General features: G+C 38.9%; 1 protein-coding gene across 2 annotated transcripts in view; it reads right to left on the bottom strand.

Annotated features, from left to right (window-relative positions):
- Nucleotides 1-1056: 1056 nt before the first annotated feature.
- Nucleotides 1057-26746, bottom strand: part of LOC147224862 (receptor-type tyrosine-protein phosphatase eta-like) — a 35605-nt gene continuing 9915 nt past the window's right edge. Inside the window, exons 2-31 of one of the 2 annotated variants that reach the window (XM_086163677.1) lie at nucleotides 20893-20914; nucleotides 20584-20763; nucleotides 20006-20254; nucleotides 19486-19743; nucleotides 18989-19243; nucleotides 18052-18309; nucleotides 17596-17868; nucleotides 16357-16626; nucleotides 15999-16262; nucleotides 15014-15274; nucleotides 14340-14600; nucleotides 12425-12685; nucleotides 11179-11445; nucleotides 10845-11102; nucleotides 9680-9949; nucleotides 9311-9577; nucleotides 8810-9085; nucleotides 8562-8711; nucleotides 7662-7866; nucleotides 6398-6513; nucleotides 6226-6313; nucleotides 6095-6139; nucleotides 5827-5914; nucleotides 5478-5568; nucleotides 4773-4849; nucleotides 4462-4596; nucleotides 3683-3799; nucleotides 3221-3381; nucleotides 2662-2797; nucleotides 1057-2576 (exon numbers count right to left, since the gene is read on the bottom strand). In XM_086163677.1, coding sequence (XP_086019803.1) covers nucleotides 2418-2576; nucleotides 2662-2797; nucleotides 3221-3381; nucleotides 3683-3799; nucleotides 4462-4596; nucleotides 4773-4849; nucleotides 5478-5568; nucleotides 5827-5914; nucleotides 6095-6139; nucleotides 6226-6313; nucleotides 6398-6513; nucleotides 7662-7866; nucleotides 8562-8711; nucleotides 8810-9085; nucleotides 9311-9577; nucleotides 9680-9949; nucleotides 10845-11102; nucleotides 11179-11445; nucleotides 12425-12685; nucleotides 14340-14600; nucleotides 15014-15274; nucleotides 15999-16262; nucleotides 16357-16626; nucleotides 17596-17868; nucleotides 18052-18309; nucleotides 18989-19243; nucleotides 19486-19743; nucleotides 20006-20254; nucleotides 20584-20763; nucleotides 20893-20914 — 5718 coding nt within the window. In that variant the 3' untranslated portion in view covers nucleotides 1057-2417. Of the gene's footprint in view, nucleotides 2577-2661; nucleotides 2798-3220; nucleotides 3382-3680; nucleotides 3800-4461; nucleotides 4597-4772; nucleotides 4850-5477; nucleotides 5569-5826; nucleotides 5915-6094; nucleotides 6140-6225; nucleotides 6314-6397; nucleotides 6514-7661; nucleotides 7867-8561; nucleotides 8712-8809; nucleotides 9086-9310; nucleotides 9578-9679; nucleotides 9950-10844; nucleotides 11103-11178; nucleotides 11446-12424; nucleotides 12686-14339; nucleotides 14601-15013; nucleotides 15275-15998; nucleotides 16263-16356; nucleotides 16627-17595; nucleotides 17869-18051; nucleotides 18310-18988; nucleotides 19244-19485; nucleotides 19744-20005; nucleotides 20255-20583; nucleotides 20764-20892; nucleotides 20915-26746 lie in introns of those variants that run through there. The other variant, XM_086163678.1, reaches the window with a different exon arrangement.

The raw sequence follows: 26746 nt of genomic DNA, 5'->3' as shown, positions 1-26746 counted from the left end.
TTAATTTTGTATGGATGATTACATACAAAATAATGTCGGTACATTTATATGATCATTAATGATTTTAAAGTTGAAATAAAATGCCAAAAATGTAAATATTTAAATTGTAATCTTCATTTTGTTCAATTTACATGTTACCGAATTGGCCTGCATGTAAAAATGAAATAAGACATGTGGCCCGCCATCCAAAATAATTGCCCACCCCTGCTCTAGAATCATCCTTCATGTTTCTTCCAGGGGATCATATGTTTTGTTATGATTCAGTAGCTACTAGTGGAACGACTGCAGCGTCAACTCTGTGGGTCTTTATTTAGGCCCTGTGAAATTAGAAGTAAAAAGGCCTCACATTGCTGGTTAAATCCACACAGCAGCTCCAGTCCTGACTTGGTGATAATATCCGGAAGACAATGCATTTAATACTCAAAATATAGTTCAGAGTAATCTTTTGACATACTTATTTTTCATATATATTGGATAGACTGGCTGTGATATGGCCTAACTCCAGCTCTCTGTATGGATTTTTTTTTAACTCACAGCATAGGGAACAATAAAATATGCCTCTGAATGCCAAGTCTATTTTTAGGGACAACTTGTGGATCCAAGAGATGAAAAAGAAGGGGGGTGGCATTTAAGATGAGAGTAGCATAACGCTCGCACAGGCCAACATACTGACATCTTTATGTATGACTCCTGTGCTTTGTGAACACGCTCCTAATGCATCCAAACATCTCATCGATGAAGGTGGTAAAATTAGAACTTCTCAAAGTTTACAGTCGTGTCTGTGTTAAAGTATTTCCCTCCGTAAAAAAATAGGAATGGAATTATTTATTCATCCTTTGAGGGTGCACTCAGCTACCTGCAACCTCAGAGTCACTCTCAATAATGCAGAGTTGTGCCAGCTCAGCCCTCCTCCGCTGTGGGCAGTACACTCTGACTACTTTGACCCATCTTTTCGATTTAAAGGCAGTCAGTGAGATTGATTCCTGTTTTACATGGCAATAGCCCTTAAAATGTTATATACAAACACAAAAACAAACAAAAAATTAAAAACAGATCAATCATCTCATACACTTTAGTCGATAACAGAACGATACTGCACTGACATCAGTTGAGAGCATGAAATGTACAGAGATCAAGAAACAATAATAATTTATCCTTTATTAATCCCTCAGGGGGAAATTCATTCTCTACAATTAACCAATCATGGATGAACCATGATCAGTAGGCTGCCATCCATCAGCGCCAGGGGAGCAGTTAGAGGTTCAGTGTCTTGCTCAACAACACTAGGACACACTAGGAGGAGCCAGGAATCGAACCAGGAATGTTCTCTTCCAAAGGCCAAAAACGATAAGTCCTTCCTCATTTCATGATTTTTGCATTGTACCAGCAAGCATCTAAAAGCAAATAATTCAAAAAATTCCTATATCCTCTGTGACTTACTTCTGAAAATTCTAAGTGCTTACAATAATTCAGGATTTTACAATAAAAACAGATATAAAATAATGATTAATCAGCTACAGTGATATTCTTAAAAAATGAACATAGACCTTGTACCTACCTCAAATACAGCTATGCCCCTTGAAGCAAAAATAAAAATATAAAAAAAATAAAAAACAATGTTTTAACATGACGGGAAACTTAAAAGTCAGCACAAGATATTTACATTGTCATTTCTACAGAGAATCTATGATTCAGACTAAAAAATAAGATCCTGAGCCATTAAATGTGATAAAATTGTAACAATCATGTTAGAACTAAAGAAAATATATACAAAAAGAGTAGAAACATGAATGCATCCAGTGCATTATTGACTGCAAGACATACAGTGTGTGTACACAAAACACTGAAGAAACAAACCTCTTTAACTTAAGTCATTGCACAGATCAAGGTAACACAAGAGACGCAAAGTGGTATCATAGAAACATCAGAAGTATTCCATATTCCACTATTATCACGACAATGCCATTTGGCACCTATTTTCTTAAAGCACTTTGCGATTTGAAAAGGCACATGTTGAAGGAAATGTCAGCAGTTGAAGGACTCATTAATTACAAATTTATCCTTCACAAACATGCAGTGTCCAACACACCTGAGCCATCACATACAGTAGCGAGCAAGCCCAAACTCAGATGAAACAGAAAAGCCATGTCTTGCAATTAAAAAGACAATATGGAATAAAAACTGATATTATAACAATTGAAAGATTAAATATAGCTAATGTTTTGGTCAGTGACTTTCTCATCTCCTTTAACAGTTCCCTCCATTTATCTGGAGCGATGGGCAATACCCTGTTCCACAGTGTAACATTGGTATATACAAAAATAAATACATACACGCAATCTTTTAAAAGTGTTCCCTTTACAAAAACTTGTTCAGTTTTTTGCTTAGACTAGAGCAAAAAAGTGGTTTTCCTGGGCTTATTTATTGCGGTACCCATTCCTGTGAAAACCGTTTGCGGTCTCTAAGTTCTCATAAATGGAGAGTGCAGCTGTGTTCTGATAGATTAGATCCACGTTGGTTCCAGTTCTTGATCTGATGATGTCCCTCGCGCATTGGTTTAAGAACACATACTGGTCCTGTGGAACCATCGAAAGAGAGGTCATAAATGTTCAAGTATCTCAATTCACATTAAGGAAATTTGTGTGGCTTTCTGGGTCTGACCTCGGTCTGCACCATCAGGGGCCGGTGCATGCGCAGGTCGTGAACAATGCTGTACAGATCTACAACATTTTCCCTTTCAATCTGGAAGATTAGATGGTCAATGGCTATGAAGGTACCTGTGCGTCCAACGCCAGCACTGAATATGAATAAAAAACACACAGTGGAAAATGAGGCCAGATGGTTTCTGGGTATGTTTTGATTGAAATGTATGTTAGTTTTTAGGAATAAAAGACTGTACAAAAACAAAACAAGCCATTTGTGTTGTGTTGATGAAAGAAAACATTTGAAAATAACAGGTTGCTATTAAACAGTCGCTATTAAATTGTCTTCAAAACTCATTGGTGGTTTTTGGGTTTCAAAGAGCAAATTCACTTAAACAATTTTATTAAAATTTGAATGCTGATTGATGTCCTGGAGGTTATCAAGATGGAGATTCAAATGTAGACATGGAGCCTGAAGTTTTTTCATTTAAAATATCTCCCAGTTAAGAGCGGCTATTTGGGCGCAGAGAGTGTATCATGTATCACACACAAATACAAGTCCAAGACTCTGGTCAGACCTGCAATGGACAACAGTTGGAGTGTTTTTGGAGTACTGGTCCATGTGCTCTCGGACCAGATGTCTGAAGCTGATGAGGAGCTCTGTGGTTTCTGGCACTCCGTGATCTGGCCAGGCTGTGAAGTGGAAGTGACGAATGGACCGTGTCTCTGCTGTTTTCACCTGACAGGGAAACGTAACAGACATGCACACAGTCTCAACAATAAATTTTGCTACCAAGCATGTTGAGGCGTGCATGTAGAATGACTTCATTTTAACCCTTATGAAACAAATATTTTAGGATGTTGCATAGTTAAGGACAAGTTAGATTACTTATATATCAATTCAAGCTCAGTACTCTGCTGAATACTAAGTGTGTACTGCCTTTTCAAGGCTCAGTCTTACTTTATGATTAGTGATAGTGTGGATAATGCTGAGTATTACCACTGTGGAAAGGTTAAAGAAGTTACATTTGGCCACTTACATTCTTAATGTTAAAGTCCCTGATGGTCCAGTCATCAAGATATATTTCAGAAGTTGTTGTCACAGTGATATATTCAAAGTGCTTGGTGCCCTGATGCCAGTACTGCTCACATTTGACCTGGATAGGGGCAAAACGTTTGTGTGAGCACTCTGCAAGAACTCACAACAGTGTTTGACAGATATTTACCGACGAATGTTGATATTTTGTGAGACGAGGAGGCTAGTGGGATGACAATAACCATACACATTTTAATGACATAGAAGTGCATAAGTAATGCACTGTGAGGATCTTTTTGTTTATACCTGTTATTTCAAATAAACCACTATTCACTGTTTTCCGCTTGAAATGTAGACATTACTATACCTACACTTGATTGATATCCAAGTAAATCATCATGTCTAAGAGTAGGACAGCAGCAAGTGAATGGGATCACCTCAAATAAATGCTTTCAGATCATCATATCTTTATTTTGAAGATGAATCAAGTAACATGATATATTTTACGTGAGATAAACTGCACTAATCAGATGTTTCAGCTATATTTTCTAAACAGGGAGCAAACATTTGTAAACATTACAAAGAATGTAGCTGTTGTGAAAATCGAAGCGTAATATAGAATAACTGGTAAAAAATGCTAAAAAAATGTTTGTTGAGGCTGCTGGTTTAACAGTAAGACCTTCAATGGCAGTGGATTATCAATGATATGTTATTGTTGTGATGATACTGTTGTGAAAATGAGCTAACATTTCACAAAGTTAGTCACTGGGAACGTGAACTTACTCTTCCTTGTTCATTGCATCGTGTCAGCATGACCATAGTCTGTATATTCTTCTCCCATATCATCCTCCAGAACTCGTTGACTGTTCCGGGCAATGGACCCTGAGCTGCGATGAACTCCTTCTTGGAGTTGTATCCCTGTCAAACAAAACAGCAGCCCAGCACAAGGCGCACACCCCAACCGTTAAGATTTCATCAGATTGTAAAAAGTTGCAGACATCAGTGTGATTCACATTCTAAAGAGAAGAAAAAGAGCGAGTGGTTCAACGGGATGTTAATTGCTCTTGAAGCAATGACTGAGTGTCAGTACGCACCGGCATGTAGTTAGCATTGATGTAGTCGTCATATGGATTTCCGTGAATAATAGAGAGTTTCACCCTAGTACAGTCATCTAGGAGGCGAGAGAAGAGGTTCATTCAAAAAAGGCAATGTGTAGGAAAGTGTCAGCTGTATGATATGCTTCTCTCTTAAATAGAATCTGAACTGAGGAATCTGGACTGAGTGGCTGAAAAGACAAACATACAATATGTTTAATAAAGTCCTTTATATAAAGGGGTACATACTCAAAGAATTGCTATGAATTAAGTCACATTAAAAAGTCAAGTGACAAAGTAATTATATAAGAACTAAGGAAGCTCTAAGTGAGAAATACTCAAAAACATGACAAAAAATTATTATTAAAAACATTTCGTTATCATTACATGACTGATTGGTGACATAAAACATTTCATTCTCAACTTTATCTCTTTTAAATTGATGTCCTTTTTTCAAATGAGTTTTGATTCTTTGATAGAACTCAATCTCAACTCACAAAGACATGACTTCCTAATTTCAGCGATAATGTTCTTATACTGTGGCTTTATCATCTTTTAATAATTTGAAACCACCCCTGCATGTCATCATCATCGGCTTTGAAAGAGCATGAAAATGGTAAAAAGTGTTATAGAGGATGATTCAAAGAGAGAAATTCCCGGTGAAAGCAGCAGAGGTTGTATACTCTAGTAACATTGATGACTCACAAGGAAGGACATTGTTGTAGCGGTTCTTGGGCTTGTTCTCCAGAGTCAGAGCACTTGTTCTCGACTGATCTGTTCCAACAAGCTTGAGGTCCTTTAAGACAAAATGGAGGTTTTAGAATTGGGTGGCGAACAATATGTTTCTGAGGCACATAAGGTTCCAAATTAATAACCTATTGGTACTTGTTATGCATACTGACATTTCTACCCCTGATAAGCACAGCCTTTCGGGTCATTTAGACAAAAGCTAATAATTAGTGTGTGCATTTTCACTCTTGTAATTTATGTCAGTGACTTAGAAATTCAAGCGACCTGAATTTTTAAGTTGATTTCATATTTTGTTTTGTCTCACCTCAAACTCCTCGGCAAAGCCGCAGTTGGAGTCGGCTCTGTGCTTTTTGTAGTAAACATCGTAGTCCTCCACCCTTACTGCGGCATGTCTGCAAAGAGGACAAGACTGATGAGTAATCATTCCAGCTTCCTCCTCCGTCAGGCTACATTTTTTTAAAATGTGCACTTGGGCATTATGTCTGATGAAAAAAAAAAGAAATATTAGGAAAAAAAGCAATAGAAAATGACAGTTTTCCATTGAGGTGTATGAGTTATAAATGAGCTCTTACCTCATGGAATAAATCTGAATGTCTGACGTTTCTTTAACAGATGACCTAGAGTGCAGAAAAATGTTGTAATTTTTTTAAGCTCAAATCATTTAACTTAAAAGTAATTGTGACCAATAGAGTTTTTGGCAAACCTTCTCCAGTGAATGATGAAGCCTATCAGGATGATGAAGAAAACACAGAAAACCCCCAAGCTCGCTCCAACAGCGATGATGACGACAGCTAAATTTTTGGCAAAGAGTGCAAAAATAAAACTCAGAGAGGGTTCAATCTGTTTCCAGGAGTCCTTTTAAATAAATGCAGTACCTGGATCCTGTAGTAACTGGATTGGATCGCAGAAGTGTGTCACTGAGGCAAGCGATTGGAAATCATTCACAATGTTATTTTCTACCCTCAAATAGGTGAATAATACAATGGCGAATCTGCAGGATAAAAAAAAAATAGAAAAATCGTTTTAATTTCACATCACTTTAACGTACGGCTGTTTTTTGTACTGAAAATTGAAATGACAACAACGACAGCATTTTACATGTCTACACAAACACCTTTGACGCACATACTCAAATTAAAATTTCATTGATGACAGAATATTACTGTCAGTATCATGTTATCACATGCAAGTAAGTTAGTTAGGTTCTCTCATACTATTGATAATCCATCAATGCAAAAAAGGCTAGTTTTTTGACCGATGATAATGGATTTTCACATGCACAAAAACTTTTCACTGTGTTTTGACAAAACAGAGAGGTTTCTAGTTAGAATGCCAGTAACCATTGCCACAACCATATCGACTGGTTGAACAATTGTACGGAAGGAAATTCTCTACCACGAGGACAGCACACGGCGAGACGTATGTGTCTGGACGACATCATGGAGTTGATTTTTATAAGTAACATACAGCAAATGCCATCACAGGAACATAAACTGACATTGTTGGATCAGTGCTAAAGATTGTCGAAGCATCTAAGAAGCATGCACTCCTCCATTAAAATGCATGATATGTGAGAGCCCACAGCCTGTTTAAAAAACAAAACTGCATAACAGGAAACACCCCATTAGTAAATAAGCGGTAATTGTGTTCAAGTCTGTCGGGAGTTTCTCCTTCCTCAGGAGACATTATCTTCCATTTTAGTAGATAGTCCTACAGAGAGGGAAAGATGCAGCCAGACAGAATGGTTGCTGTCAGGGGGAAAGGAGGGAGGGCGAGGGTGGTTGAGGCAGGTCTCTCGTCTCTTAATACAGCTGGTGTCATTGTTTAACTCTAACTCCTTTTGGGCAACATTGGAGAATGTTAATCTACATATTTTCTGAATAAACCTTTCAGAAATAAAGGACTAGCATTATCAGAATAACTTTGATCGTTCTTTATATTGAAATGTATGAGTAGAATTCATTAATTCTACTGTAATTACTTTTTTTTAATTTAAGACAGTCACTTTAGATTTACAGAAGTTACTTCTTCTTTTCCTTTCGGCTACTCCCTTCAGGGGTTTCCACAGCAAATCAACCACTTCCTATTGTGAAAATTCTGTACAATCTGCTGCTCCACATTTAATATTCGAGGACTTACTTGTATCTTCCGCTGCTGCTTAGGGCACTATTGATGTAGTCCCCCCAATGAGATCCATCTCCGACATCTATGATCTGAGTTGCCTCTTCACTTCGTGACTGAACCTTTTTCTTTACAACTGTTGCCAAGTATGCTGGACTTTTGTTTTCACTCCAGTCTTTAAAGGTTTTGCCCAAATACTTGCTCAAATTTGAATTGTCTATCTCTGTAAGGAAAAAAAACAAGTAATTTTTAAGAGCATTATAATGTAAAGGTAAAAAGTAATTCAGAGGAAATATGTGGCTGTCTTGTATAACCAATAACTTATCAATGAGGTACACTTGCTGTATATAACAATCTTCTAGTATTTTTGTAGCTTGTTTCCTTCATTTTTAGTGACAACAGGTGATAAATGTATCAAAAAATTATTACCTGTCCTGCTGCCACAGCTATATGTGCGAAGAGGGATTTTTGTACCCTAAATATTCTATATTTATTGACAACTTGTTCTATGTATTGTAATTTGTTTCTGTGTAATACATGGGTAGGATAAACTTTTGAATAAATAAACAATTTGAGTGTTGCCAATCATTAAAAAACATATTTGATTAAAGATATAACACAACAATTTTTTGAAGCCCCAGCCTTAAAATTCAAGTTCTCTTCGATAAAGAGACAAAACATCTTATTTCTCTCTCATCATCTCTGTCAAACTACTAATCAAGCATTCATTCCTACAAATGAAGTTTTGTTAGTAAAAACTAGAATATATCCCTGGCTGTTAAAAATGCGGTTTTGCCAATGAAAAATAAACATGAAAAACAATGAGCCCAATCATATTATGATAAGGTAAGAACAAAAGCATTTTAGTCATGATAGATTTACATAGTTACAAGACTGTAGGAGAAGAAATACACTAACCAATGAGGTCCTTTGCAACCAAGACACCTATATGAGTGACTGGTCCATTCGTGTTCACCAGGAGGCTAGAATTGATCTTAATAGAGAAGCTTTGGTGAGTCCTGCTTTCCAAGCTCACCAGTGACTTGTAGTTCTGTGGGATTGGTGGCCCTGAAGAATGAATCAAATATTATACAGATATCTGCTGTGAAAATAGTCAATCAAGTTAAGAGGTACATTGGGATTGTCCTAAGGGAGCAATGTCCTACTTGTGATGCCAGTTTTGCAGGTCTGAGTCACTGGAGTGCTGGCTTGTCCACAGCTCACCGTTTCCACCTTCAGCACGTATTCAGTGTTGTAACGGAGGTTGGAGATCGAGTGACTACAGCTTTGGTTGCAAGTACTTGACCTGTTGATCGTCTGTGTTTCATTTGCAGTGACCTGGAAACCATGATATCGGCCTTTCGGTTCGATCCAGGACATGACGATTAGTGGGTCAGAACCGTTCGGACCCATGCACGTTAAATTTTGCACGGGACTGGCAACTGCAGCATAAAAGAGAGATGAAACCATATATGTGATCAACGTGACTCGAAATAAATTTTTGTATCATTTTGAGCAAACATGGGCTCCATTCCCTCACTTCAAACCAATTTTCAGGCTTGTTTAACAACTGAGATATACAGGACTTGTTGGGCAAACTGAATGGACAGTCAATTATGAAAATTATGAAATCATCCAAATAATACACTTTACATTTTTACACATACTTGTGCATGTTGATCTGTATTTCGGAGCAGCCTGTGTTCCATCTGAGGTCTCTGTGGTGATACTGAGGTCGTACTGGCTGCCAGGAACCAGGTGCTCGATGCTGTGCTCTGGTTCCTTGGTTATGATACTCTTGGGAACGGACCAGTCTGAGCTTTCCCAGGTCAAATTATAACGATAGCTTTCCTCATAGTCAACAGGATGTGTCCATATTACGCTGATGTTGTCCTCCCCGGTCAAAACCTCAACTGACCCTACACTCGGTGGTTCTGATGGTTACAAAGAGATGGGGGTGTTAATTCACACAGTTAAGCAGGAAAAGAGAAGGGCTAATGGAGGTACATTGTATTAGCAGTGAAATAAACCCTTACTTGTTGTGACCATATAGATGTGAATCACATCACTCAGAAAATCCCAAACACCCACTGTTGCCAATGAGATGTTATAGGAAGTCCCAGGGACCAGGGATATGAGAGTATGACTGGTGTTTTGGGTATTGATGTGTCCATCTCCTTGGGATGATGTTTTTGTCAGTTGGTACTGAAATGATGCCCCGTCCATCTGCTCAGGTCCTGACCAACGGATTTGAATTGAGTTTGTTGTCTTTGACAAGACCTCGATTGGCCCAGGTGGGTTGGGACCTTGAAGGACAGAATCTCAGGATGTAAATTTCAGCAGGCAGAGTGACATGAAACTAATAATTCTTGACATGATGTGTTAATGAGGGTCCATGAGGGGTGGTCAATAAAAAGTCTTGAACTTCATCAATCAACAATATTTCATTCTGTTGTTTTGCATTTGTGTTCAATTTGGTGATATGAAAATAGCACACAAACAAAACGAATTAATATCCTAAAACATTAGATTCAGTTGTAAAACTGGCAAAAGAGATCCTTTTCATGGATTTGATCTCTAAGTTTGGGCTTAGTTTATTATTTTTGAAGAACCAATATGGAAAATGAACGAATTGCAAACCCAGGATTTATTATAGGTTGAAATGTGAAAATATGACATTGTCACACGAGATTCAAAATCACAAAGCCCTATTTCCAAAATTTAAGATTTAGAAACTCGGATTGTTATCAATGTACCATTATCCTTTTAACTACATCTAAAACGTGCTGATGTGAGAAGAACTTCTCCGTTAGATGTATTTATAGTCAATAGTTGCATTTTTTCTTCCAGAAAACTGAAATAGGTCAAAATAATGTTGTTTTGCAATATTGTGCTTCAGTACTTGATTACTGTCACACGTGTGTGCAGTAGGTAACCCTCATTTTCCATTAAGGATGGAAGGCCCTTCACTGTGAGTACATCCTTAAAAGCACCATTAGCGTTTGATCAACAATAATAGTTACGTGAAAACATGATTCTATGCATTAAAAGCAGATCATATTTCTGCTTTGACTTTCCCTGTCACACGAGCCCCATGTTGTGTAAAAATACTGAAAATAAAAACAGCCTAATTATGTTCAATATAATAAAAATGAATCTGTATGTACAACAGTTACAAATATCAGACTGCACCATACTTACTCGTGGCATTAGTAACATATTCAGACGACGCATTAAAGTCTCCGCTGTGCAAGATGACCAAGGCGCTGTACAATGTGCCCGCTGACAGGCCCTCGAAAGTCATGGAGTTTTGAGAAGCGTTCACTAGTCGCTTGGAAGTCGTTGAAGAGTTGAGAAGAACAACATAGTAGTCCACATTGCCAGGAGGGGGCATCCATGACACCTGGAGTGAACTGTTGGATCCAAGGTTGACCATACTTGGCTGCACTGCTTCAGGCTCTTTTGGAGAGAGTTTACAGATAATGAAAAAGCTGTATAATTTGAAATTAACATAAACAGCAAGTTAGAATCTTACTGGTGTATGCAGAAAGGCACATTTCTTCCCCCTCTGTGTTATCACCGACTTGCACAGAAACACAGAAGCTACAGTTGGTCCCTGGGGGAAGCCCTGAAATCTGTGCAACCTCCTTCACTACTTCCAGCATTTCAGTGGTGTATCCTGGGCATTTCGTCTCTACCTTATACGTATATTCTGATTTGTACTCGGATGGTTTCATCCAAACCAGACGTATTGCAGTTGAATTCAAGGTATCAGAACGAAGCCAGCTTACACTGTATGGCCCTACAAACAGGAGACAAAGTTATTCTTCGTAATTCTGCTTCTGTGTGTATCAAATAAGTGACAGAAATAGATGAATAATGATGGTTTGCCCTGGTAAAAACAGAGAAAAACAGAAATCCATTTCAATCATGAGAAACACCGGGAAATTAGTTTAGAATACAGTTTTAGAAAAGACAATAAGTTTAGATTAGAATTTCCCCTTTGTGGGACTAGTAAAGGAATATCTGATCTTAAAATGTACTGGAAAACAAACAAACAAACATTGAAGCATTCTCCTTTATCCTTCATCCAAGTTCCCTGAGACACATAACACAGCCATCCAATGCTGAAATTGTAACATATTTGCAGCCTTATTTTCTCTTCTGGTCATTCGTAATTTGCAATAACTTGTTGAGCAGATTGAGAAAAAATAGACTGATTAATTGGGAAAGTAATTAATAGCTGGTGCTCTAAAACACAGAGGAACCAATATGGCACAATCCATGTCAGTCAGAACAGTAGAGATAGATTAAAAGCTTGGAAAAAGAGAGTGAGAATGATATTCAACATATTTTTTTTTTTTGTACTTTGGTTGACTATTTCACTTGTATATTTAGGGTTAAAAGCTCTGTCTCACATGCCAAACATTATTTAGATGATGGGATATACAATTTTTGTTGAGTCAGTTCAAACATCTGGAGACCTGGATTCCTTCTTTGTGTTTGTTTCTATTTGTTAATTTACTCATTTACTTTGTATTATCTTAATTCCTGGTCATAATTTCTGGCATTATTTGGTTGTCCTCTCCTGTCCCATTACCTTTTCAGGGGAGTCTGTATTTTAGGTTTAGCCATTGCTAATTTAAGCTTTGTAACATTGAGTCCCTGTGTTAGTTAAAATTTTTATTCTGCCCTTTTTGGATCAGGATTCATCGTGTTGATTCCCACACAGAACGTTGGTCCAAACTAATTCAAATGTTGGCAGTAGATACAATACATACGTGTGAAGAGGGACATTGTCATAGGAGCTGCTGCAGTGCCATCTGGTGTCTTTGTCAAGACAGTGAAGGTGTAGTTGGTCCCGGAGAGAAGGTCAGGGACGACGAGAGTGGTGTTGGAGGCCTCGTATGATGTTTTGTTGAACTCACTGGTGACATTCACAACGTACCGGTAGTAATGCCTGCTCTCTCTTTGTTCCCACACTAAGGTCACATTATCTGTGGTGATTTCTGATGCATTCAGGGACGTCACAGAATAAGGTCCTGAGAAAATGAGACAAGTGGGATACAGGCAATGCTTTTATATAATAATAATAACAGCAACGGTGATGACACTGAGCCAAAAAGTAGGCTTCAGTCCTTACTGTGAATGCCTATATACAGTCCCACATTAGTGTGTGCCTGACATGAAAAAGGTTTAACGGAGACATCAGTTGTAAACTGGATGGAGGCAAAAGGCATCTCCGTCATTCCCAAATGGCTACAAAGATGTTTCTCAGCTACTGGCCTGTATGAATGGAAATCACTCCAGCTAACCCTAAAATCCATCATCCTTGGCTACAGGCAAGAGGAGGCGATGCTGGGGATGGAATTAAGGCTCTCCTCTGACAGGCCAGTTGCTCAAGCAAATGTCAGGGTCGAGACTGTGAGGAAATGCATGGCCAAGGAGGATTTGCAGAAGGTGCTGGGAAGACTGCAAGACCAAGAGGAGGGAGGGAAGGCCATGGATGGAGCAATCCACCCATCCTATGGTCCGGGGCGAGAAGGAAGGAGAGGAAGGACCTTGTTGCTGCAGAGGTCACCGGGATTGAGCAGGAGCTCAGAGTGAGGTCTGTGGCACAGGGGCAGCAGGGGCGGTGGACAACTTGGGAGGATGCTGGGAGCTGAGCACTTAGCTGGGCACATCTCTGGAAACAGCCTTAGGCTCGGCTCAGTTTTCTTATTAGGGCAACATACAACACCCTACCAAGCCCTCAAAACCTGCACAGATGGCTCAGAACAAAGCAATGCTGTGACCTGTTTGGGACCATCAATGTCTCTCTCCAGCATGTGCAGTCAGGTTGCAAAAAAAGCACTGACACAGGGTTTGCACGGATGGAGACATGACCAAGTGCTCATGAAGCTGGCAGAGGTGCTGGAGATGAGTCAGTATGAGGCAAATGACCAGTCCATCAGAGAGCCAATGGAGGATCCACAATGCATAAGAGCAAGAGACCACCCACCAAGCTATTAACATAAAGGGCAGAGTGGAAGATGGAAGTAGACCTGTGTTGGCAGCTCCAGTTCCAACAGGAGATATGCATCACCACCTGAAGACCAGACGTGGCGCTGTGGTCAGCAGCTGTGAGGTCAGCGATACTGATTGAGCTGACCGTGCCTTGGGATGAGGGACTGGAAGCTGCCAACATGAGAAAGAAGACGAAGTATGCGGACCTGGCTGTGGAGTGTTGAGATAGTGGATGGAGTGTGGGAGGCAGGGGCTTTGTGGGCAGGTCAACATCATGCCTGCTCAAGGACTTGGGACTGTTGGGAACTACAGTTAGCAGATCCACTAAAGAACTTGCTGAGGAAGCAGAGAAAGCAAACTGCTGGATATGACTGATATGGTGAGAAAAGGGAGCAAAATCCAGTTAAGTTTTGCTGCAGGGGTTATCAGGGAGATGTCCTTTTTCACTGCCCCGCCACCATAAGATGTTCTGGGTTAAGGGAATTGAGTGGTGGTTCCCAGCTGAAGACCCTGAAGCGGTATGTGGTCAAGTTTAGGACTGCCCAGGGAAGAGGATGCCCCTGCCATGCACGGTCCATGCCTAAGGCCCAGCAGGAAAGACCGCCTCGCTGTTATTAGTAATCGTGTTGAGTCCCATACAGAACTTTGGTCCAAACTAATCAAAATGCTGGAAGTAGATACGATACATACGTGTGAAGAGGGACATTGTTGTAGGAGCTGCTGCAGTGCCATCTGGTGTCTTTGTCAAGACAGTGAAGGTGTAGTTGGTCCCAGAGAGAAGGTCAGGGACGACGAGAGTGGTGTTGGAGGCCTCGTATGATGTTTTGTTGAACTCACTGGTGACATTCACAACGTACCGGTAGTAATGCCTGCTCTCTCTTTGTTCCCACACTAAGGTCACATTATCTGTGGTGATTTCTGATGCAGTCAGGGATGTCACAGAATAAGGTCCTGAGAAAATAAGAGAAAAAGTGGGATACAGGCAATGATTTCATATATAATTATATATATATGTATATATATATATATATATATATATATATATATTAATAACAGTATCACTGATGACACAGAGCTAACAAGTAAGCTTCAATCCTTACTGTGAATACCTAAAAACAGTCCCACATTTGGGTGAGCCTGACACAAAAACGTTTTAACAGAGAAGAAATATTTTTTGCCACAGTAAAGGGAAGTTCTTATCAGCATGGTTTCTCATTGAAGAGGCTTAAAAAAACTGCAAGTGATAAGGGGAGAGGGAAGAGAAGGGGAGGCAATCATATCCAGATTATCCAGATACAAAAAAAACAATGACAATTTACTGGGAATGCTACCTTATATTTGCAAACACTTCTAACTGCACTTACTGCTGTAGCTTTCTGCTGTCACGTTTGTTGTGCTCTCATAACCACTCATGCCTATGGTCACTACGGTGATGGAATATAGAGTTCCCGACTCGAGATTATTCAGAAAGAACCAGGGGTTGTTAATGTAATTCCTACTGGCTCCTTCGACAGATACGGCAAAGCTGTACGAAGCATCGTTCATGTTGCTTGGGACTGTCCAGGTAAAGTTGATGGAGTCAACAGTCTGTGACTGCACAGTGATGGGGCCTGGAGGGTTAGGAACTTTTTTGGGAAAAAGAGCAGGACACAGTTTCGATTACAAAACACATCAAGTGAGGACGGGCACAGGTAATTCACATGGCGTGCATCAAATATACATGAAAAGACATCACGATTATAAAGTGGCTCACAAGTTACATTGCAAATGGATGACCTGTTGATCATCTCATCTTGGATGCTGGATTACATATTGCATATTTATGACACTCTGTCACAGTTTTAAGAAATCCTATAATGAATGTGATAGATAATGTTTTTAAATACAAATGTATTTGATGAGTACAGAAGCTGGAACAAACCAGATGGCGCACACAATGACATCTGTGTCTCCGGTATCCCCACAGGTTAATGGCAAAGATTTGTAAGATGTACAACAATATTTTAAATCATTACAATTTTTAACCTACATAATAAAGATTCGGGTTTCCTTGCCTCATTGCAAATCTGTAACTGTAATTTTAATGATTTTATTATGTTTATTAAATTTTGACACCGTTTGGTACTCATTTCCAATTTTTGAGTGGCGAGGATTTCCATTTAAAGTCAGCTTTCAAGTACAGGCCACATAATGTTCAAGTTAAGCTATTACCAGCTACTAAAAAAGCACAAGGTCAGCTTCTACTATAATATTCAAATGCACTGAAATGTAAGTGTTATGTCATCTGTTCAAAAGTATCATCAACAAAAATGACTGTTTCAGGCAATATATTAAAGATTTAAGTCATACCTGTTTGTTGTGATAGTGTCATTCCAGTAGACTTCACCTCACCAACCACTGCAAACACCTCAAAAGAATGCACTATTCCAGGTGTTAGATCGGAGAAAGTATATCCCTCCATTGTAGTTGAAACATTCTTAATCTCCTGGGTACCATGGAACAAGAAAACCAGGTATGAATATGAGGGTTTGTGGTCACTTTCTCTGAGCCACGTGAGCTGGATGGCGGTTGTGTTGAACTCCTTGACTGTGAGATTGGTCACTGCCTTGGGCACTGCCACACACAGAGCAAAGGGTTTGCATAAGACTAAAACCACAATAGAAAAGCTTTTCTTTTGACTGTGGAATGTGTGGACACTCATACTTACTTGTATAGTTGAATGTCCTTACGGCGGACGAGCTACTACCGTATGCTGCGATTGTCTCAACAGTGATATCGTACCTAGTTCCTGGCTGAAGGTCGGTGATGTCAGTGTAGCTAGCCATCACTGTTCTTGTATTCTCAAGTGAACCAGATGTGTTGTATGTATTAACTAAGTATTTGTAATACTGCTTGGCGTCCTCTGGGTCTGACCAAGTCACTTTTAATGTGGTGGTGTTGTAGGGGTCAGCTAAAAGATTCAGGACTGGGTTTGGAACTGCAAATACAAGAATACATACCCATAAATGAGGAAAAGAGTAAAAAACACATTTTCTTTTAGTTGTTACATAATATACTGTTAATTGCAGTCATACAGAGCATATACATATTAGATAAAATACAAGTGGGACCCAAAGTAAATGTTCCTGACAGACCACAAAATCATTGATGTGAAGAATCTAAGAAGATTTTCTGTCTACTTCTTTTCCTTTTGGCAGTGCCCTTCAGTGGACGCCGCTCCACAGGGAACCGTCCACCTCCATCCAACACTATTCTATGCATCCCCGTCACCCTCGCAAACCAATCCCACGTGCTTCTTCACAACATCGATGAATCTCCTCTTTGTTCTTCCATTCGGCCTTCTGCCAGGCAGCTCCAACCTCAGCATCCATCTTCCAATCTATTCACTATCCTTCCGCTGTACATGTCCAAACCATCCCAATCTGGCCTCTGACCTTATCGCAAAAACATTGAACATGCACTGTCTGCCTGTTGGACTCAATCCTGATCTTATCCATCATCCTCACCAAAGACAACCTAAACATCTTCATCTCCGCTACCTCCAGCTCTGCCTTCTTTAATTTCCTCGGTGCTGCAGTCTCTAAACTATAAAACAATGCTGGTCTCACCACCGTTTTATACACCTTTCCTTTTATTCTTATTGATATTCTTTTAATCACACATTAGCCATGTTGAACACTTTTCATCATCTTTTTTCCACACTCAGTATTATTCTGGACTTATGACCCCACAACAAGGTATTTAAAATTGTCTACCTTTTTTATCTGCACTCCCTGTGATCTCACCATCCACAAACATGAAAATATGATAACATAACATATGGTGCAAAAGTAGATGGCTAGATTAAAGAAATAGTAGGAAATAAATATAATAGGTATAAATAAATGATCAGGAATAAACAGCTTTCAAAGTTGGAAGAGTAGAGTATGTGCATTGTTGCACCTACTGGTATATGCAGTTCCATGGATCGGCACGCTGCTTAAATTCTGGGGTCCGACTGTTTGAACTATGAAATTGTATGAAGTTCCTGAGGAAAGCCCGGTCAGCTCTATGCTGGTATCATTGCTGTTCTTCTGGATTGTATCGCCTGTTGACCCGTAACCAGTAATCAAGTAACTGATCTGTGTGTCATTCTCCATCCCAGCAGGGGGAGTCCAGTAAAGAACAAGCGAAGTGTTTGTAATGTTACTGATACTGAGGAGGCCGGGACGTTCAGGCACTGGGAGGGGTAAAAATACTTAAGATCAGTTTCAAATACTCACAAATTGTTCTTATCCATAATCATAACATTGTCTTGTGAGTGCTACTGATTTCTACTAATATTCACACATTACTTAAAAACTATGTCTGACAATGAACCTATGGAATTATAAGAATAGGTAAAGTGAGGAAAGTAACTGACGTGTGGCAGAAAAGGTGAGGTTAGATGTGTTCCGGTAGTTTCCAGCAACAGCGGTCACCACAATTTGATATATTTTCCCAGGATATAAATCCTTGAAATAAGCTGTAGTAGCTGTTGTTGTGTCACTTTTAAAATCTTCCTTCTCCTCATTTGAGATATTCACCACAAAGTGATTGGCACGACCCGCAGACAACTTCCACGTAATGTTCAGGCTAGTAGAATCTGCAGAGCCAGTAATGATCTGCGGCTTTGCCGGCCCTGTACAATGGGAAAAGAACAGTTGTCTCACATCTGAAATTATCTTATAAGTCTGTTTATACAATGAGAGTCTGGAAATAACTTGTGACATGAAAGACAAAAGGGTAAAAATTAATAAAATTCACTTTAGAAGTATGTGTTCATACACAAAATTAACCGTAGACCAGGTCCTAATTGCATTTCTGGGTTATAGCCACAGGGGGGCTCAATGAATTACCCTTCCTACCCTTTTTTGGGCTTTTATAAAGTTTGCCCTGTAGTATGTACAATGTTGATGGGAATTAAATGTGTATTACACCTGCCCGGGGACAGTGTTGAAAATAAGCCAACTAACAAATACTGGCACTTTACAGAAATCTTCAATAGAGTTCACTGTCCCAGTAACTCTAAATTTGCAAATGAAGAAAAAATGAATAAACCAACACAGTGAATGAGTGATGAATACAAAAAAATCAATCGATGTTTCTTATCCAGGCACCTTAATTGCAATAAATGCATTCTAGACCATGTAAATGTTTTTAAGTTATCATTATTCTTTGTTGGTTTGTTTGTTTTTTAAAATTTTTGGCTGTTGTTGGTATAATTCAAATTTCTGTTCCTCATCTTCATTTTGGGTTGCTAATCATTTGTTTCCATCAATATAAAACAATAGAAACCCCCCAAAAAAGGATGAACTTACTTGTGAAGGTGCTTTTGTGTGTTATTTCCCCTTCATTGGAAACATTTGCCACAAAAGCAGCCACAGTGATGTTATACTGGACTCCAGGGATTAGATCATTTATGTCAAAAGTGGTTGAAGTGGTGCTATTGGTTCCATTTCTCTCTCCAGTCCAATTAAGTATATACCCGGAGGCATTGCCCTCCGGTTTCTCCCAAATCAGAGAAATAGATGAAGTTGTGACTTCAGTGTGGAGATTCTCAACCTTTGCAGGCCCTGTCAATGGAGAATAAATAAAGATAGCAATTTTGCTAGTCATTGTTTCTCAAAGCCCAGCGGGCATCCTCACAGATACCCAATCTCATAAGAAAACTAAACAAAGCAGGAAATATTCAAATTTGATGAATTATATTACTTGACATTAAATGTTGGCATTTCTGACCTAAAATATGACTCAAACCAATTGTCTCTAAATAAAAAAAAACGCAAATGCGCAATTTTACTTGTAGACTACCTACTTGTTGTTGAGCAGAAGGTGTAAGCCTCTCCTTTTGTGTCATCCTCCACAACAGAAACAACTGAGATACAGTAACGTGTGCCGGGGATCAAGTCAGACAGCACAGCGAAAGTGTTGTCCGTGTGCATGACCTCTGCTGTGCCACCATTGTGCCACGTCAGGTCGTAACCAGTAACTCTGCTGTTAGGAGGGCTCCAACTCAGTAAGATGTTAGTGGTGTTGTAAGCGTCCACTTTAAGGTCCTGAATTACACCTGGTGCTGAAGGAGGGGAATGGAAAAGATCCAATGAATGTTTGAACTTCAGGGATCATGATTTTTATTGAATATACAACCTGAGGGGACTTTGAGCAAAGTAAACGATTGAAATTTCACAAAAGCTCATTACATCACCCACGCAAATCAAATCTTCATAGCAGAATATCATATAAAGAAACTTCAACTGCACACTGAAAGGGAACTCTAACACAATAGCAGGATATGATATCAAATGTACGCGAGACTATTACCTTTACTGCCTTACCTGTAAACAGTGAAACTGTCTTTCCCTCTCCTCGTGTTTCATTATCCTCTGCCACTGCAGTGACTGTAAAATTGTACTGCATCCCCTCGGTCAACCCAGTGATGTTTTCATGTGTCTTATTCACATTTAATGTCTTGTTAGACCACTGGACAATATAGAAGGATCTCCTGCCCCTCACTTCAGTCCAGGCCAGAAGCACAGACGAAGTTGTGATTTCTTTGACAGTTATATTTGTTACTGCTTCAGGCTCTGAGAGCAGGACAACCAAAGAATGAGGAGGTAAAAACATAAACAAATCGTTGGCTGACAAAAGGTTAATGATAATGTGCAAGTAATTGAGCGGGTTAAATGTATTTAGCAACCATTTAGCAGGTCACAGTCAATTACATTCCAGAAACAGGACAACTTATGATTGTGGTCAATGTTTCTGTGCATATTCATAATTTTCAAGTAACTGATGAAGTGAAAAATGATGGTTACTGATGTAAAGTGAACTGCAGGGGAAGGGCACATGTCGTTTAGGCTTTCTAGCTTTTCTAGCAATACATGATTGATTTATAAAAAATGGACAAACTTACTGGTTGTGACATCTTTGCTGCAATTCAAGCATTTCAGGAGGATCGGATAGACGACCCCAGGAACCAGACCAGTGAGTGAACCATTTCCCGAGAAGTTTTCGCTTGATAGAAAGCAGTTTGGCAGTGATACAGATGTTGTTGTTGTAGTTATGACTTCTGTTTCATTTCTGCATAACTCAGCTATCAGATGGGTGAAGACCAAGTAAAGGACATAGTAGAATTGATTACTTATAGGAATGATGAAATTACATGTGAATACTTGGGAGAAAATGAACATAAAGGTGTTGCATGAAATAAGTGTGTACTCACAGGATAATTCTGCTTGGGAGTTCTGACGAAAAAAAAAGTGAATAGATTAGTAAAACAACTTGCAGCAGCAGAGGGCAGCACTGGGTTAGAAAGGACCTCCGCAGAAACTCAAAGCGAAATCTCTATCAATGGAGAACATCAGTGGGCATGGTATATTTCAAGTTATTTCATGAATCACATACTTTATGGTATTAGGTATTGCGCTTCCAAGGTCATTTTTTCTTTATCTTGGAGATTATAAAAAACAAAGAATCATTGGTCGGAGCCAAAACTATGGTTAAATATTATCCAATTATTTAAATGGCAATGGTTGGACTGGCACTGCAGAGCAAGAGCCCAACCCAAACTAGACTTTTTCAGCCGAAATTTGACGTGAGAAGTTCATATCATGACAAATGAGTGCATATCTTATATACTGTATTGTTGACATGAGAAGTGGAAGTACGGTGTGTTTAATATACATGGTACTAGGTAAGTACGTTGCAATTTCAACACATAATACTGTTGAAATGTCTAAAACAACCAGCTGTGCCAGGCATTGTTTTTGCATCTATTGTCAGTTTAAAGACTTGACGTGCATTTTTCCTTCTTCAAAATGGAAATCAGGTTGACTAAAGGAAACATCATACATTGATCAAATAACAACTACAATACATCAATTACAATACCAAACACCAGCTGTCACCTGTATTAGTAATTCTGATTAAACTCTGATATTGCATCTGACATTCAACATATCAAAATCATTGTCGAAACAATGAAGTAAATATTACAATCTAATCAGGTTTCACATTTAAATGATGAACAGTACATATACGGCAAAAAGGATATATAACCAGTCATTAATATCAGCTGACTCACATCCTGTTTTCTAGTTTTTCTTTTAATTTATTGTTTTAATAACAGGTCTGCTTGGTACTTGCAATATTCAGGCATTTAGACTGTTTCAAGCCACAACAAAATTGAAATGAGAAAATACTGCATTGGGACTGTATAAAATATTTTTGAAGTCATAAGAAATAGTCTACTTGATCATTATGAAAGTGGTATCATATGTTATTTGGTACTTCCTTGAATAACTATACAACTGGTCCTTAGCTTCGAGTAGTAATAATAATATATCCTTTATGAATCCCTCATTGGGAATTTTGATCTCTATTTTGAACCCATCATGGATGAACCGCAAGCAGTAGGCTGCCGTCTACCAGCGCCAGGGGAGCAGTTACGGGTTCAGAGTCCTGCTCAACAACACTTCGACACACTAGCAGGAGCCCGAATTCAACCAGGAATGTTCGGTTCCCAAGACAATTGCTCTACCTCCTGCGCCACGCTGCCCCGCAAGAGTTAACTAAAGAATTAAAGAGTAACTCAATGTAACTGAGCAGCAATTATTAACTGCAAGTATAAAATGTTTTGGAAATTTGAGAGGCATTGTGTTCCAGAGGCTATACAAGGTTATATTTGTTCAAGATATTAGATATTAGATATTAGTTATTTAGATGTAAGTATAGACTGCGTCGGAATTATATTTTATTTTGCTGTTGCATCTTCCAAAAATCAGCAAAACACTGAATTTAAAGTCAGATGCTTAAACATAATTTACATTTTAATTTGTGGCGCATCCTTTTCTGTAACTATTATCAGAACCTTCTTCATACAGGAATAAAGAAACCTTGTGACGGAGCCGAACTGAACATTTTAAAACAAGGAAGTGAACCCTGTTAATAAGCGTATGTCCTCAGGTTGGATTAAAAATTGAAATGTAGAAATTCCTTATCACACGATTACAGTTAACTGATGCCTGACTCTCCACACAACGAATGACAGAACAAATTATCTTACAACTCCATGTCAACCACCTGCCACTTTCTAATCTGTTAAAGTCACGACCATCATCCTCAGTCACGACTGAATACAGTTCTGATTTCAAATGACTTATTTAAAAAACTAAGAGTCACTCAGACCTACTGCCTTGCCTACTGCATAGATAAACATTTGACGTCATTGGTTAAAGTGACATCGACCTCCTCCCTGCTCTGAACCTGAAAATAATCACACAAGAGGCAAATCATTGACAATGTCTAACAGAGAGAGGATAGGCATCACAGGAAAATAATCTGGGTGGGATGTGGATGAAATGTACTTCAGTTAAGAAGATGCCTGCGGTATCCTTATGGAGGCTGTCGCTCATGGCAGGGGAACCAAAGGGTGTAAAATACAGACAAAAGTCCCATTTTAATTTACACATACGCAACACGATAATATGTGGCTGACAAAGATTTGTAGCCGAGTATATATGACTGTCAGATAGATGTTCTACTGTTACCTAATCCATTATCTATAATGGATTTGAAATGGCCCGATTCCATTAACCCACAGTCTTTTATACTGATAAATGTAACTATCATGTGAAGGGAAAAAGTAGTTTTTTGACTGAACATTTGACTAAATATAAAACCATCCTCATTATAACAATAAACAATACCACAAAGGGCGCAGAACATCTCCATATACTTGTCAGAGCTGACCAGAGGGACTTGATTGTTTGAAATATGACTTACTTTACTGATTGACCACAGTATTATCTCAGTCATACATTGTATTTTCATTGCTTTATTTGACTTAATACACTGACAAAGCATATCTAAATTACATATTTTGAATGGAACAAAGGATTGAAAGGGTCAATACTGTCTCTCCCACCCGTCCCCTGAGACCGGTGTCCTCTCCTTAACATTTCCTCAGTTTTTCACCGCGGTGACCCTGCCCTTCCTGCCTTCCCTCCGGGACTCCGTTCTTTGTGAAGTACAAGGTGCATCAAGGATTCTGAGTTGTTAAGAGACTCTTTACAGCCAGAAATGCATGCAACGGGCAGGAATATAGAATATCTGATGTATTTAACGGAAAGAGTAGGACTGTGTGTGTGTGAGTGTGTGTGTGTGTGTGTGTGTGTATATATGTGTTTTGTGTGTAACTGTTGCATTACCCATTTGTAAAATGACATCAAATAGTAAGGTTTCATGTATAAAAGAGAACTCACAGGGACTGCAAATTGAGCAAAGACACTGAAAAAACAAAGGTAAAAAGACAATAACCACCCGTCTTCTCCGCTGGCTGTGTCATGTAACATCTGACTTTTGGACAATTGCGTACATTTATACATATATTTTATTTGAGTATTTATTCTGTAAAATTAACAAGGTATATTTTGGTATTAAATAAAAACAAGTAGATATAGTTCTAAACATTCATCATAATTCAGTACCAACCAGCAATCGTCTTTTGAAGGGACTTTTTCCTCTCATATTTAACAGAGTAATATTAAGATGCTCCAAGTTCCCTTTTCTGTCAGTGCCTAAAAGACACAGCAAACTGATCCTTTTTTATTCTCATTTTAGAGAAAAGGCTGGCAAAAGTTTGTCAATGAAAAGGATTTGGCGTAACATCGCAGTGAAAATGTTTATTTAATTTTTATCAGCATAGTAGCCAATACAGATACTGTTATGAAAGTGATTTATGTCTCAATTGCTGCTAGTGAAACTCAGACAGATCTCCATTGATGGCTGAGTTATCTAAATCAGCCCTCATTCAACTAAATAATGTCAGAATCAATAACAGGCTGTCAAACCTCCAGCTCCACTCAATGAAATAATACATAACATGTGTAATTTTACTAATATTTCTCTTTTTTGAGACAATCTTGTGTTGTAATACAAATATTCATATTAATTGCCTTCGGTGGACATGACTGGGCTGTGACCGCGGCATGTTTTATTTCACTGGACTCGCTTCTTCTCGCAACTGCATAAACAAAACAACATCTTCAGCCATTTTGCTTTGGCATCAACTGAGAGAAGAAATAACCCAAGCTTGAAAATCCCATTTGGGGATTACTGGCCTAGAAACACTTCGGGTCACATTTTTACGAATCCACAGGGAGAGCCATCCATGTGGACACATTTCCTTCTTCCTCGGTTGCTGCCCCTGTGTCGCCAAGTGAGAGCCAATTAATTTTTGCGAAGTTCTTAATGCCAAGATGTTTCAAAGATGGTCCTTAAATGTAAATTCAGGGCATGCGGTACAGCCAGAGTTTAGTCTTGTACTCCAGCTCAAAGAACAATATTTAATATTCATTGTGCAACAACTTGGCAGACACTCAGCCGTTGACCCTCCTGCCCCGTCTATCGTATCGGTGCCCTTTGACTAATCCTGTCTGCAGGAATAGGAGGAAATGGCTGTACTGACCACTACATAAACATTACATCAACCCAGCCTGCCACTCTTAATTCCCTCTCATTCCTCCCAGTCTGTCTCTGCTGCTTGCGTCCTGATAACGCACCAGTTCCTTCCTCCCTAATAACACCGAAACCCCCAAAACAATTCAGAAATCACCTTAAAGGCTGTTTTCTCAGCCCACTCAACCCTCGCTCCTCAGGATCTGATAAGGAGGGACATAATAATAATAATGTACAGAACAAAATAATTCCACGTGACTGCTGCCCTTTAAATTCCCCAAACATGAATTGATGAAGGATGGATGGTTGCGCCCCTGTTGACTTACTTGTTGGCAAAAGAAGATTCCACTCGCCGCAAATTGTATTAGCATGCCGATTATCCTGTTCAGTATAGACTGCTCTTCTCTGTGTATGTGCTGGCATCTCAACCTCCACTTCATCTGTTTTCACAGATAAAGACTGAAGTTCCACTTTTCTTAAAATGGATGTGTGAGTGCATAAATTATATAAATGTGTGTTTGTGTGTAAAGCCAAATACCCACTTATACAAACACAGTTTAGATAAGCATTAAGATTTATTTTAACACGCTAGTGAAATATTTAATTTTCGGCCACCTCTTTTTGACCTGAAATTCAAAATGCAACCAAGTGTTATAACTGTCTTGATCAGCACATACATGACTCATCAGAAAAAAACATCTAGAGCTTCCCTGAAGGGACTGAAAATCCCAGCAGATGAACACATGCAAGTCATGTGGAGCGGTGAAGTACATGCTTAAAACTAAATGTAGTGCAGACAATGATTTGATGACCAGCTGATCACAGCTCGTTCCATGTTTCTCATATGTTTTAGGTTGTAAGCGTCACTAAACCGCCTGGACGCTATTTCTGCTGTCAGGTTCAAGAAACACTGTTTTACACTTTGTTCCTTTTTCCCTTGTGTGTCTTGTTTCTTTAAATTTAAAGAATATTTTGAGTGGTCAAAGCACACAAGCGCTCTTACTTTTTCAGGTGAACATTTATGAAATAATTATAAAAATAATTATAATAAGCATATATAATTATATATGCTTTTAGTCTAAAAGTCTCTAAATTGATAACTATGTTTTTCTTATGATTTCTTTGACTCCATTTACAAATACATACTATTTGAGTGTGTGTTTGTGTGTGCGTGCATATTTGAGTGGGTGTTACCTGCTTCTTCTTTAAACATGATTTATAAAGAAACCAGGTGAAGATTCATGTTTAAGTGTGAATATGAGCAGACGTACATAAACTATAACTCTCACTGGGTTGCCCTGCTGGTCTTCTATTTTAAGTTCATTGCCTCAGATGTTTCTCTCACTCATTGTTCCTGTTCTAACATGACTTCCTGCACCCACCCAAAGACCCCAGATAACAGATCTTAACGCCATAAAGAAATTTATATTGCCTTACCTACTTCATCACCTGAGCTCATTGAGGTCAAATTAAGGAAGAAAAGAGCCACGCGACATGGGACAATAAATCCACACTTGTCAAATGTGAACTGTCCGGATTCACTAAAAGGGGAATTCTAAGGCTTTTCTTTTTTTCCCCTCTTGTATGTAGAGATTCCTGTTAAAGAAATCAAGAATCGA

The sequence above is a fragment of the Fistularia commersonii genome, chromosome 17, assembly GCF_037954325.1.
Source record: "Fistularia commersonii isolate RoL2024-O1a breed Wild chromosome 17, RoL_Fcom_v1.0, whole genome shotgun sequence".
NCBI lineage: Eukaryota > Metazoa > Chordata > Actinopteri > Syngnathiformes > Fistulariidae > Fistularia > Fistularia commersonii.
This window is presented reverse-complemented; position numbering and strand designations above follow the sequence as displayed.